Genomic DNA, 12,979 nt, shown 5'->3' on the forward strand with positions numbered 1-12,979 from the left:
CGTCCAGCCGCAAGTTCTCCGCTAGAGCCCAGTCAGTGTGGGGGGAGGGCTAGTCCATCCAGGTTAGCCTCAGGTAGCACCATGACCGTCACCTCCCACACCACACAGTCCGAGGTACCTCTCCTGGAAGCTTCTGTCGTCCTCCCTCCATCCTGGCCTTCCGGGGGCTGCCCCTCTCCCTGTTCCCCAGTGCACAGCCCCTCAGCGCCTGGCATAGCCCACCAGTAACCCCCGAGCCTCGCACCTTGCCAAATGCTGTGTTTATTGATCTGTTACACTGAAGAGTATAGTTTCTGAGCCAGAGAAACAAAACAAAACAGACACGCTCTGCTCCTCACAAAACCACGGAGTCACTAAGGCAGGGACACGATGGCCACCGTGCTTGCTGGGCTCATGGACAGGGCTGGCCCCTCGACAGGCCATGCAGAGCCCGGGGAGGGGTGCTGGGCTGGATGCAAAAGGACTGGGGCCTACTGTTTCCACATTTCTCCGTGGGCAGGCAGTGGCCAGGTCTCGGTGAGTGCTGGGCAGGTCCGGGCCCTGGCAGAGGCGCCTCTGTGCCCTTGGACAAGGCCTGGCCTGCCTGCATCTGACAGGGGTTGGAGGTGGGGTGGAGGGTAGTAGGGGCAGAGCAAGCAGCATGCCTAGGCCTGGGGTCCGGGGGCAGGCCCTTCATGGCACTCCAGCGAGCGAGTATGGTTCCTCCAAAGGGGGCCGTGGAGGAGAGAAGTGAAGGCAAGGCAGAGCCCACCCTGCGCCTCCCCAGGAACCCCCACCTCTCAGCCTGGGGCCTGTCCCTGAGGCAGACGGCCGGGGCGGCCTCCCCATGCCACCTCAGGTCACCTGGTGGCACAGCGCCACCCTTGTCACTCAGTGTCCAGGGATGCAGCTAATACACAAAGCATGGGCAGGGGCCAAGAGGCTGCAGACACACACGTGGGTGCCCCTACGGTGACGGAGTGCTGGGGTCACCTCAGGGGCCAAAGGCAGTGGCAGTGCTGAGGGCCTCCGGGGAGTGCCTGGCTAGGGGCCCAGGTCTTCTGAGCCCGGGGAAGGAACTGGCTGTGTCTCCACCATGCTGGGCTGGCGCCAGGGCCCTCCGGGCAGACACAGTCCAGAGCTCTCTGGTCGAATGACCTCGTTGTCAACTCTGCAGAGCCCCAAGGGCTCCAGAGAGGCCAGGGGACAGTCTAGGTGGTGGCCACGGGGGCAGTGGGGCCAGGCCCAGCTGTCTGAGTGGGAAGTGCACAGGTGTCCCCTCAGGGTGACAGCACCGAGAAGCCAAGCCCTCCTCCGCTGGTCCTGATTGGAGGGCCTCCAGGCACCCCCCCCCACCCCACCCCTGCCCCGCAGAGCTGGAACTGCCCAGCGTTGGAGTCAGAGCCCAGGCTCATAATCACTTTGTTAGGTGCCCACTTGCTCGGGCAGGTGGGATGGGCCGGGGTGGGGGTGGGAGGCTACCCAGGCACCCAGCCCTCACTTGTTCTCGATGAGCATCTGCACCTTGTGGACGAGGTCCCGGGCAATCCGCAGGATCTCCTGGGCGTCGTGCCGCTCGGCGCGTTCTGGAGGACATGGGGGTCACCGTGGGGAGGTCTGTCCCCGTGTAAGGGACCGGGGGTTAGCTGGGCCCGGCTCCTACCATTGAAGAACTTGATGATGTCGGTGAAGTCCATGTTGTTGTCGCGGATGATCTCCCGGTAGACCTCCACCAGGGCCAGGGCGATGAACAGGACGAAGTGCTCGGAGGAGACGTGTCGGGCGGCCCAGATCACCTCCCACACGGCGAACACGTCCTCGTACGGCAGCTCTGGGCCACAGAGCCACCAGGCTGAGCCACTGCCAGGTGGGCAGCGTGCCTGGGGCCCCTGCCCTTCCCAGAGGGGGATTCCCTAGGAGCGTGCGAGGTCTAGCCCTTCTGCCTGGGGGGTGCGGGAGGAGCAGCTCTGCTGACCCCACACTCTCTGGGGCCACTAGGTGGCATGCCTGGGCTTCGACTCTGGCGTGGGGGAGAGCCATGTTCCCCGGGGGTGGGTGGGGGGGAAGCGCTTTCAGACACCCTACCGCCCAGGTGGGGGGCAAGGCACTGGGAATTTAAAAAGTATTCCAGGTGATTCCTAAGTGTGGGGTGGTGAGAAGGGGGAGGGGGAGGGGGGGAGGGTTTCTTACTGGCTTGGGAGCCCACTCCCGCCCCTCCTTACCTCGCTTGAAGTCGAGCAGGAACCAGCGGTAGCAGAAGTAGAGGTGGGTGTAGTCCCCGTTCCGGTGCATGAGCTCAAACAGCTCTGAGTCCAGGATCTGGCGTTGATGGTGAGGTGAGGGACAGGACTGGACGCTGCCTCGCCCCACAGCCCTGCACCCCCTATCCGGGATTGCTCTGGCCCCCAAAGACCTGGCCAACATCCTGGTACCTGTGTCCTCTCCCCCTCCGGTGTCCCCATATGGGGCCGCACTCTTGCCCCCCCTTTTGGGTGCTATGGACGTCGTTTTCTAGGTGCTTGATTCATCCTCCCCCGACCCTCACTGGAACTGTCGTGGGTATGAGGGAGGGTTCGCCTCCCTAAGCCCACTGAGCCCCAGAGCACTGCCATGGAGGGGCTCCCATGCACAGTGACATCATCAAGAGGGCAGACAGCCTCGTCCTTCTCAAGAGAGGGCGTTGGTGCCTGTGCACTGTGTACTTCACACCTCACCCAAGGTCGCCTCAGTTTCTAACATTGGGAAACCGGTTTTTTTCTCAATGAGCACAATCAGAAGTGTACTGGAGGGTATGTCGTGAGCCGGGGTCAGCCTAGTGGCACGGGCGCCAGCGGGCTGCGGCCTCACCTGGATGAGCGCACGCATGTTGGCGAAGTGGGTGTCCATGGCGCCCCCGCTGGGGAAGTTCTGGCTCATCCTCGTCATGAGGTGGCTGAAACAGCTGTAGGCCAGCTGATCTGTGGGCAGACCAGACAGGAGTCAGGTCGGCAGGGTGTGACCGCTTCCCCCCCTCCTCCCACCCCCGCCTGGAAGCTGGTTTCTGCTCCCACTGCCCATCCCCGGGGGGCCTGAGTTTCCCTTCTCTGCCTTCAGTGGCCCCACCCCAGCACCATTTGGGGGGATGTGCTCTGGAGGCTGGGTAGGGGCCCCTGGTCCTCACCATTGTCAAGGATGACCAGGAGAGGTGCCAGCAGGTCACACATGCCTTGCACATAGCCCACGTCCAGGTGCTCCCACACATAGCTGAAATGACAGGAAGAGTCACAGCGGTGGCCCCACCTTCCCCTCCCCTCCCCAGAACCAGGTTAAGGGGCAGACCATAGAGGGCCCCTGTAGCAGCCTTTCTGTCTACAGCCCCCAAGCCCTTCCTCAGGGTCCCACCGTCCACCCATAGGGCACTCAGGGACTCGGGAAGGGACACCCCAACGGGACTGGCAGGGACTAGGGAAGCCCTGGAGTGGCCCCAGCAGAGCCTGCTGCGGAGCCTGAGGGGGGTGGTTGTGGAGCTCATGTACCATATAAAATGGCCCCAACAGAGGGAGCCGCACTCTGACCGGATCCCAGGCCACCCTCCCGACTCTCAGAGGCACCTGCACATGATGTCTCGCAGCCGCTCAAGGTTGGAGGGCGTGAAGTACCAGTAGTTGCGGTCGCATCTCTGCACGTCTTTGTCTATGCGGTGCAGGTTTAAGGCCACGGTGTCTAGTAATTCTATCTGGAGGAGCAAAGGACGCTCAGAGTTGAGCCGGCCCAGGCCTTCTGGTGGGGGGATGCCCAAAGAAAGATTTGCAACCAGGGCCAACAAGGAGAGTAGAGATACCAGGAGGATTAGGGGACAGTTGGGGGAGAAAGGGAATCAACCACAAGGATCAACCTATAACCCCCTCTCAGGGGGACGAATAACAGAAAAGTGGGTGAGGGGGCGACGGAGGACAATGTAAGACATGAAAATAATAATCTATAACTTATCAAGGGTTTGTGAGGGAGGGTGGACAGGGGAGAAATGGGGAGCTGATATCGGGCTCAAGTGAGAAGAGAAGGCTTTGACAATGATGATGGCGGCTTATGTGCAAAGGTGCTTGACACACTGGAGGAATGCATGGATTGTGATAAGAGATGTAAGAGCCCCCAATAAAAGTAAGAAAACACAAAAAGAAAGATGCACAGCAAAGGCAGGGGGCCAAGGGCACTGACCGAGAGGAGGCTGAGTGGGATATGCTGGTGGGGGGAGCCTAGTCAGCGACTTCCAGCAAGGTCAGTGCACCCCTCCCTCCACCCGCAGCCCGTGGGAGCAGTGCCCGCGTACAGTGTAGGCAGCGGCACACACAGCCTCCGCCAGTTCGCTGCCTGGTGGGGCCTTCTCCTGGCTGGGGTCTTGGGGCTCAGAGAATGCAAGGGCAGAACCAACTGGCCCTTCCGAGCCGTCCTCCTCCTCAAAGCCCATGCTCTGTCCCTCATCGAGGCTGGACTGGATGCCCGAGGCCACGGAGTAGTTCCGAGAGGACGGCAGGCCCGAGTCCGGCGAGTCAAACTCCACGGACTGCTGCTGCTCCACCACCACAGTGCCCGGCGTGCCTGCTCCCCGCTCCCGCTCGGCCTTGGGCCTGGGCTCTTCAGTGCCCAGGGGCCCTGGCGGTTCCAGGTCATCCACAGAGAGGAACACCTGGTGGGGGGTATGGGTGGGGCAGGCTCATATCTGTACCCCAGCGTCCTGCCTCCTTCCTGGGTTCGAACTGAGCCCTCCTCTCTCCACACTCTGCCCCACCCCAAGGCCTCCCCTAGGAGGGAACTTGGGCTCTGGGCACCCAGAAAGGGACCCCGGTGGACCCTGCCTGGTGGCCCCTCCCAAGGGCTCCTTCTGGAACATGAGGATATTGTAGCTCAAAAGGGCAACTGAGGCCTGGAGATAAAAAGCTCTTGTCCAGAGACACTTGGATCTAAACCCGGATGCCATTCCCAGCCTGGCGGTCTCTCCAGCGGGGGAAGGGTGGCCCCCAAACTTGGACATGCCCATCTTTTCCCTCTTAGTTTGCAGCAAGCACCTCAGGCACACGGCGTGTGTGTGTGTGTGTGTGTGTGTTTACTGCCTTGTTCAGGGGCAGGAATGAGATGGGCACACTGAGCCTGCTCCCAGGCCTGCCGCCTGGGTGCGCTGCCCCACCTCCTGCAGGGTCCTGTTCGCCTGGTGCCCACCTCGTTGCTGAGGGTGGAGTCCCGGTGGACGAGGCGCTGCACGTGGCTGTCGATGCTGCTGCCCGAGGAGAACTTGGCCAACATGGCAGGGTGGGCCTCCCGCTCCCGCTGCCTCACCACCCCTTCGCAGGCCTTCCACTCCGCCAGCACCCGCTGGTACCTGGCCGCCACCACTGCGTCCACCTGTACCCAATCATACCATGCCCATGCCCATGACCGTGGGGGGCGGTGAGCGGAGGGGCCCGCAGAGGCTTCTGAGGCCCCCTCCCTGGCTCCCCACCTGCTCCATCTCCTTCTTGCTGGTGCCGAACTTGTAGTGGCCAAGCAGGAAGGGCCAGACGTCCTTTCGGACCTCGTGCTCCACGCCCCCGTAGTACACCTGCCGCAGCAGCTCCAGCTCCTTGTAGTTCTGAGGGGCAGGGCAGCACACTGAGCAGCCCTGCCCACAGACCCCCTGGCCTCTGGGGCTGGGAGGGCAGCCCCATCTCTGTCCAGGGCCACAGGTCCTTCCCCTCCTTGCAGGGCACGGAGCCGAGCCCCAAGACGTGGGTTAGCACAGAGCGGCACGGAGGGAGACTCCCCAGACAGCCCCAGCCCTCCATGCACACGCGCTGGGTCCGCACAGGCTGCCCTGCACTCACCACTGCCCGCTCCAGCCCTTCACCCCGGCACCTTTTTGTCCTTCTGGTATTTGCTCCACACGTCCTTGGTGAGGCCCCCAGTGGCCCCTGGGGGCCGGTCATGGGGGAGGACATTGTGGTGCACCAGCGCTGACAGGTGGGTCCGTACTGTGGAGAGGTGGCGGCAGTATGCCAGCCCTGCAGAGAGAGGGTCAGGAGGCCTTGAGCCTGTGCCTCCCTCAGCCACACCCCTGCCACGCCCCCTCGCCGCCCCCGCCCCAGCCACTCACAGCCGTAGAAGGCGCGGGACACGATCTGCCTCTTCATGCTCTCACACAGCAGCCTGAGGGGCAACCTGGAGAGCGACCTGGCTGAGAGCAGGTAGACTCAGCCCTGCTGGCTGGAGGCCCCCCAGCCTAGGGCCCTAAGGTGCTGAGGGAGCCCCAGCCTTGCCTGCCTCTCACCCCCAGGCAATCACCTATCAACATACTGTTGTGTGTTCACAGCTGACCTAGCAGGAGACAAGGTAAGCGCCCCCCCCCCTCTCCTAGCCTGGGCATCTGGGGTTCACAAGCTCAGGTCTGGGGAGATGGAGAGGTGGGGCCAGCACTGCAGCTGGATGCTGGGGAGAGCCTTAGAGAGTGGTGTCCTATGCTCTGGGGCTCTCTCTCCACTGTGTCAGCTTGCCCAGTGGGCTCCCTGCCCACCCTATCCACTCACAGCCCTGAGGTCGGGCCACATCCACGGTATTGAGGCCCCCGGGGGCGGGGAGCCAGGTGGCTGGAAGCGCAGGGCCTTGGCCCCAGACTGGATCTTGGTTTACTCATTGAACCTCAAGAGAAGCTCCCAAAGACCCTTAGGAGAACAGACTGAAAAAGAAGTCGTGGGTGGCGGAGAGCAGCCAGCAAGGCACTGATGCCATCCCCGGCCGACCCTGGCACGTTGCAGGACCTGCGTCCGCCTGGGATAGGAGCTCACCCGTGCTCACACCTTCCCCCAAGTGCTCGCATGCACTTTAGGATGTGAGGGACAGCATGATCCCCATTTCACCGACGAGGAGACTGAGGCTTACAGACAAAGAGACTCATAGACTGGCTCAGTAACGTTCCAGCATCGTCCGGGTGCTGATTTTAAAAACAGAACGAGACACCTATACTCGACACCGGCTCACAGCGACCCTACAGGACAGGGTGACCGAGTCTCTAAGTCTCCTTCCGGTTTCTGAGACTCATTCTTGACGGAAGCAGAGTGCTTCATCTTTCTCCGGAGGAGCGGCTGGTGGCTTTGAACTGCTGATGTGGGGTGAACATCCCACCGCTGTATCTCACAGCCCCACCAGAGCTCCCAGGGCAGTGACTGGTGGAAGTGAAACAGGAACCTAACGGTGTCCAGCGCCAGGAGCCACCTTGTCAAGTAAGTGACACAGGCCTTCAGGACAGCTGCGCGCACGTGCACACACACATGCCAGACAAGAAGCTGGTGTCAGGCCCTGCCCACTCACCGGTCGGGGCCGCAGCTGCAGTGGCTGGGGGTGGCATACGGGGAGCTGTGGGACGAGCAGGAGGGGCAGGTGGAGCCCTGGCTGTACAAGGGCTCCAGGTGCCAGGCGGGCAGGCTGGGCCCGAAGCCCTGCATCTCGATCATATCTCCGGCATCTGGGGGTGGGAAGGGAGCTGAGGTCAGAGGCTTAGCAGGCCTCCTCCCACTTGTGCCCTGCAGGATGCCCACCTTGGTGCCCAGAGCTAGAATGTGGAAAACCACCGGGCAGTGCCTCCCTGGGACCAGAGCCCAGCGATACAAATGGGAGAAGAGAGGGTGCCTGCCATCTCCCAGCTGCTACCCAGCCTGGGAGGATAGGCAGGTGTCCTTCTGGTCTTGAGAAAACACTCGGGTGTCGGGGAAGATGGCATTGGTCTCTCTCTGCTGGCAATGGGGCACACCCTGGTTTCTCTCGAGGGAGGGAGGAGACCAAGAGAAACCACCAAGGACTGAGCGTCCTAGAGCACTCTCAGCTGCTAGGCCTTCAAGGATTCAGCTAGGCCCTTTTTGGCAAACTCCCAGGTGGGCAGGAAGGGCCTGAGAGCACTGCACACTCCGAACTCCACCCCCTTCGCCAGGGAGCCCTCACCAACTAAAGCCCACAGGCACCCAGAGTCACCTCTTCTGGCTGCGGGGTCCCAGATCTGGTGGCCAGAGGCTAAAACCAGGTCCCCACATCCCCTCCCTCCTGAGCTCCTCCCTCTCCATCCTTAATGCACTCAGCAGGGGAGCTGGGGACCACACAAGCAAGCTGGAAAGCAGGTCACTGCCCCCAGCCTGCCTGGCCTGAGGAAGGAGGCGGCTGGCACCAGGACCAACCAGCTGAGTGCCAGTCCCAGAAGAAGGTGCCCAGGTGCAACCTCAGCAAAGACACAGCGACACCCCCAGCAGATGCGGCCTTCATTCAGCCCAGCAGGTCTCAATCACATCCCAAGACCTGGGGGGGGGGCTCCAAGGTGGGGCAGGGAGGGGCTGCAGGGCATTGCTGACAGAGGGGTTTCCCAGAGATGAAGCATCGAGTGAGAGCCCCAGATGACACGGGAAGAGGGGAAGCCACGGAGAATAGAACCAGGAGGGAGGGGTGTGAGAGACTTCCTTCACAGGGCCTCTCATTGGAGAGTGGTGTGGAAACCCTCCGGCTCTGGGTGGGCCTGGGGAGCTGGACCTCTCCCAGGCTACTCTGCCTTGAGCTAGGACCCTCTTCCTAAACCAGTGGCAGGGATTTTGGTAGCTGTCTGACCCTTCAGCCCCACCGGGAGGCAAGACAGGGAACACACTTGGTGAGCAGGGGTTGCGTTTCCAGGAGGGCTGCAAGCCATGCTCTAGATTGGGGGTGGGGGTGGAGATGGGGTGGGAGCACAGCACTAAGGCCCTGCAGCAAACAGGAAAGCAGGCCAGTGGTGGAGGGCCAGGGTAGGGGCAGGCCCAGTCAGGCAAGCAGCAGGCAGCAGGCAGGCAGGTAGGGAAGGTTGGGGGGATGGGGTGGGGGAAACAGCACATGCCCAGAAAGCAGGGCCCCACGAAGGGAGTCTCCTGGGGGTGATGCTCTTTTCCTTAATTCTCCAGGAAGGAGCATCTCATCTGGGGCGCTGCTGTGGTCGGGAGGGGCAGGTCGAGGGGCAGTGGGCGGGGAGGGTAGGGTGCTGGGTCAGCTGGGACTCTGGCCTCTCGTCTGAGCAGGAGGACAGTTTAAAGCAAACACTCAGGACCATTGAACCACACAGCCCCTGAGACTCCGAGTGAAAGGCGCCTGACCTGGAGCAGAACTAGCTTGAACAGCGTCTCTGCTCAGTGGGTGGGTAGGGGTAGTATTTTGGGGAGAGGCAGCAGGAGAGGTGGGAGGGGGAGGCCTCGACACCTGCCACTCGAGTCACATGCACAAGTCAAGCATGTTGCAGGCTGGAAAAGCCATGGCTAGCAGAACGGACTCAACAGTGTTGTCATTAAGGACTGGGGGCAGTGGGGAGCTTCCCTTCCACCCCCCACCCAATTCGGGGTTCTGCTCTTGGTTCTTTCCCTTTCCCAAGCAAGGCTGCAAACAGGGTGGCCTGGCCTTTGGCACTTCCCCAGGGGATGGCAGACAACCCCAGGTCTCTGGTCCCTGTGAGACTGGAGGGCTTCCTGACCCTGGTGACCTCAGTCCCAAGTTGGGTCAGGGATGAGTTTCCTATTGCCAAGTCGATCAAGACAGGGCTCCACTGGGACCCCCAGCCTGACCTCCAGACTCTCCCAGGTGGTCTGAGGACTAAGGAGGGGCTCAAAGAGCTCAGCAGTCCCTCGGGACTCAACAAGAAGCTCAACCCTTCTGCCAAGGCTTGCGAGGCTGTAGTGCATGATATAAACCTGGGGGCTCTCCTACTGGAAGGACCGGGAGGGAGCACAGGCACCAGGCAGTGGGGGTGGGAAGGGGCCGCTGCTGCCTGTGCGGAGGACTGGCTGTGCCTTCAGTGGCACAGACTGTCGCCAGGGATGGGCAGGGCTGAGGAATCAGGCTGCTTGGCAGAATTTTGCAGAAGCCTGGAGGGAGTGTTTGTTGTTTAGGGACACCCTCTGCAGGGGCATGCAAGAGGAGGAAGCAATTCACTCGATGACATGAGGATGCGTGGGCAGAGCGAAGCAGACCCCCAGACTAGGGAAGTGCCGCTCGACTGTGCATGCTGCAGTTAACCTATGGGGCTGGTCACGCTTCTCCTGATCTGACCTGGCCCGTGGGTGCTCTGCTGTTTGCAGGGAAGGTCTACGTACTGCCTCTAGCCCAAGCCTGCACAGCCTCCGCACACAGAAGGACACAGGGCTCTGGGGTATGTACAACCTGCCCCAAGTCAGAGCTGAGCAGAGGCATCTCAGGGCGGAGAACTCAGGCTACCATGCCCTGGGTGCCCCACCTGAACATTACAGCTGCTTCTAGACTTCCTTCCTGCTGGGGAAACTGAGTCCAAGGGTCTCTTGTGGTGGCCTTAGGTCCCCAGACAACCCACAGGATGGTCCTCCTGGCCTGTCCTGGAGTGCCCGTCCCTGGGTCCTGCTCCCGCTAATGTGAAGGCTGGGGTACAGGGCCCGAGGAGACTGGCCGTCCAGTCAGCATAAAAGAACAGAAAGAACCACTGCCCTGGGCTGGCTGCCAATACAGTCCCCTGGGGGTGTGGGGACAGGGCTCCCTGGAAACTGCTGGCCAGTCCATGGCGGGTAGGGGGAGGGTCCTCTTCCCTCCCGGGTGGGTGTGACATCCTCTCCTTGCTGATCCCGTTAGGCCCCCAGAGTCACCTGCCTTCTCCACGCCAGCACTCGCCTGACCTGCTGCCCCCAGATGGAAGGGACCTCAGTTCCAAGGTGGGTCCCTTGGGCCCGAGTCCCGTAATGCCAACACTGCCGTTCGAGCCCCTGCGGTGGGTGTGTGGCAGGTGGGCCCGGGAGGGCGGGGGGTTGGGGTTGGGGGGAGCGAGGGGGGCAGGAGAAGGTGAGGATAAGAACCTTTCATCGGATTGGGAGCTGTGAGGTTCCGCGAGCAGATCATTGAGAGCATCGCGTGTAGCTTATCCTCCTCTTCCTCATCATCGTCCACCGAGGCCGCGCGGCTGGCCGCTAGGTGGTGGTAGTTAATAGTGACTGCTCAAAGAGAACAGCGAGAGAGGCGGGGGCGTGAGGACCAGACGCCCTCCTCCAGGTGAGGGGGATGGAGGTTAGGGTCACCTGGAACTTGCGGAAGGTGGAAGAGGGACCCGAGAGCTCTGCTGATAGATTATTTTTGGGGGGAGGAGGGATATATGGAAGAAAGGGGAGAGATGGAGGCAGCTACAGAGCTCCTGAAGGAGAGAGGAGAGGACCGAGGGGCCCGCGAGGGCAGGACCAGCAGCTCAGGACTCATCAGCCCAGCCCAAGGCTAGCTCCACACGGGCTGATAATCCTGGTCATTCTCCCCCTCGTTCACACCAGGTGGGACCACACCTGAGCATCACCCTAACTCCCTGCTCAGGCTCTAAGTGGACCTTCTCCCCCTCTGAGTGGTTCCTGATCTGGTTTCCTCTCTGGGCCCTGGCTGCCCCTCGAGGGCAGTAGTCCTTGGCAAGTGCTGTGAACAGAACTGGGAAATGCCAAGGCTTGCAGAGGGCCATGGGCACGGACTAATAGAATCTGAGGAACAGCTCAGATCCGCAAATGCACGTTGGCTAAAGTCACACCAGGCACATCTCGGTGTCTGTGTGGGGGCGGGTGGGTACCTGTGTGCCCTCCAAGTCTGTTGGGGCTGCCCCTGCTGTGGAGAGAGATGTGGCCTGGGCCATCTCTCACCTAAGAAGGCAGCGTGTGGGTTACAGGGCGTTTCCTCTGAAGCAGAGCCAGTTAAGGGTTAAGGGGCAAGGCAGCTGGTGGAGAAGCGCTCTGTGCTTTAAATACAAGGAGAGCACCCCCGGCGGCACAGGAGCAGCAGCGGCAGGGCGGCAGCACTCAGAGCAGGAGGGAGTGTCCGTGTCAGGAGAGACCTGAAGCTATACCTCCTCTGGCCCTGGGGAGTGTGTCCAGGGCGCAGACAGGCAAAACCAGCCAGGACCTGGAAACAGGTTCCCTGAGGTCTGAATGGACTTCGGGCTTCTCAGCAACCAGAGGCCCCTGGCCTGTTCCAAGTGCCCTCCCCGCCCTCCACTGTCTTTAGACTGTCCCCCGACTCCAGCTGAGTCACCTCTGGCCAGCAGCTGGGTCCTGGAGGCCTCGGGCTACTGAGGAGTTTGCACCCAAAGGCATCACTATGCTTGCTCAGGGACGGCCGCGGCGAGGAGGTGGCGGGCCAGGAGGATGGACAGTCCTCCTCCCTCAGTTCCTGGGCTCTCCACACTCTTAACTGAGGGGACCCGAGAGGGGATTGCACAGCACTGCCTGGGTCTACTGAGCTAAGGGTCTCAGGGGAAAGAGATGGGCAGGGGTGGTGGTGGGGGGCGGGGGAAACAGCTAGACAGGACAAGGGTGACTTTTGGGGGAAAGGTCCATTGTAGAGGTTAAGGCACCTGCCTTAACCCAGCCGGCTGGCCCATGGGCCTGTGTTCCATCTGCCTGCTTTTGCCCCTCCTGGGAGCAGTGCCCCCCACCTCCCTGAGTGGCTCTCTCCTCCCAGCTGGCTGGCCGGGAGGGTGGGGACACTCACTGTGTTCGTTCCTATGGCCAGGATAGATGATCCGGAACACGCAGTCTGTGGCCCGCCCCAAGCCCATCTCCTCCACGTCCACTGACCGAACGCTACTTCGCTTCCGCAGCTTGGGGAACACCTTCCCCTAAACAGGGACCGGGGAGGGAAGGAGGGAGGGAGAAGTGGGCAGTCAGCCTGGAAAAGGCAGAATCTGGGCCCTAGGGTCCCTCCCCAAATGGCTCCCAGGAGGACAGTGTGGGGACAGGAGAAGGGAGCTGGAGGAACCCCTGCCCCCCCCCCACTGCCCACCCCCAACACCTCCCTTCACCCTGAGGCTCCCAAGACTGGCAGTACCTTTCCATGCTGGGTCCAGAGCGGGGGCTCTAGCTGTCCCCTTGGCAGGAGCCCGTTTTCCAGACAGGACAGGAAGGACAGGAGGTGGCCCCCCTGGGGGAAGTGCAGCGGTGGCCTCTGGATGCCATCCTGACCCACCAGCACCAGTGTGCCGCCACTTTCTGGGGGCAAGGACAGC

At 61.9% G+C, this 12,979-nt stretch overlaps 1 protein-coding gene across 6 annotated transcripts in view; it reads right to left on the reverse strand.

Moving 5' to 3' along the window:
* Nucleotides 1–242: 242 nt before the first annotated feature.
* The window catches only part of SGSM2 (small G protein signaling modulator 2), a 29,228-nt gene continuing 16,491 nt past the window's right edge, over nucleotides 243–12,979 (reverse strand). For 2 of the 6 annotated variants that reach the window (XM_075561200.1, XM_075561199.1), the window contains exons 10-24: nucleotides 12,802–12,962; nucleotides 12,466–12,592; nucleotides 10,803–10,937; nucleotides 7,294–7,447; nucleotides 6,083–6,147; nucleotides 5,845–5,990; nucleotides 5,453–5,581; nucleotides 5,173–5,355; nucleotides 4,286–4,642; nucleotides 3,570–3,694; nucleotides 3,140–3,222; nucleotides 2,827–2,936; nucleotides 2,202–2,298; nucleotides 1,643–1,810; nucleotides 243–1,565 (exon numbers count right to left, since the gene is read on the reverse strand). In XM_075561200.1, the coding sequence (XP_075417315.1) occupies nucleotides 1,477–1,565; nucleotides 1,643–1,810; nucleotides 2,202–2,298; nucleotides 2,827–2,936; nucleotides 3,140–3,222; nucleotides 3,570–3,694; nucleotides 4,286–4,642; nucleotides 5,173–5,355; nucleotides 5,453–5,581; nucleotides 5,845–5,990; nucleotides 6,083–6,147; nucleotides 7,294–7,447; nucleotides 10,803–10,937; nucleotides 12,466–12,592; nucleotides 12,802–12,962 (2,129 nt within the window). In that variant the 3' untranslated portion in view covers nucleotides 243–1,476. Of the gene's footprint in view, nucleotides 1,566–1,642; nucleotides 1,811–2,201; nucleotides 2,299–2,826; nucleotides 2,937–3,139; nucleotides 3,223–3,569; nucleotides 3,695–4,285; nucleotides 4,643–5,172; nucleotides 5,356–5,452; nucleotides 5,582–5,844; nucleotides 5,991–6,082; nucleotides 6,160–7,293; nucleotides 7,448–10,802; nucleotides 10,938–12,465; nucleotides 12,593–12,801; nucleotides 12,963–12,979 lie in introns of all 6 variants that reach the window. The other 4 variants (XM_075561198.1, XM_075561197.1, XM_075561201.1 and 1 more) reach the window with 3 other exon arrangements.

The sequence above is a fragment of the Tenrec ecaudatus genome, chromosome 10 (assembly GCF_050624435.1).
Source record: "Tenrec ecaudatus isolate mTenEca1 chromosome 10, mTenEca1.hap1, whole genome shotgun sequence".
Classification (NCBI taxonomy): Eukaryota; Metazoa; Chordata; class Mammalia; order Afrosoricida; family Tenrecidae; genus Tenrec; species Tenrec ecaudatus.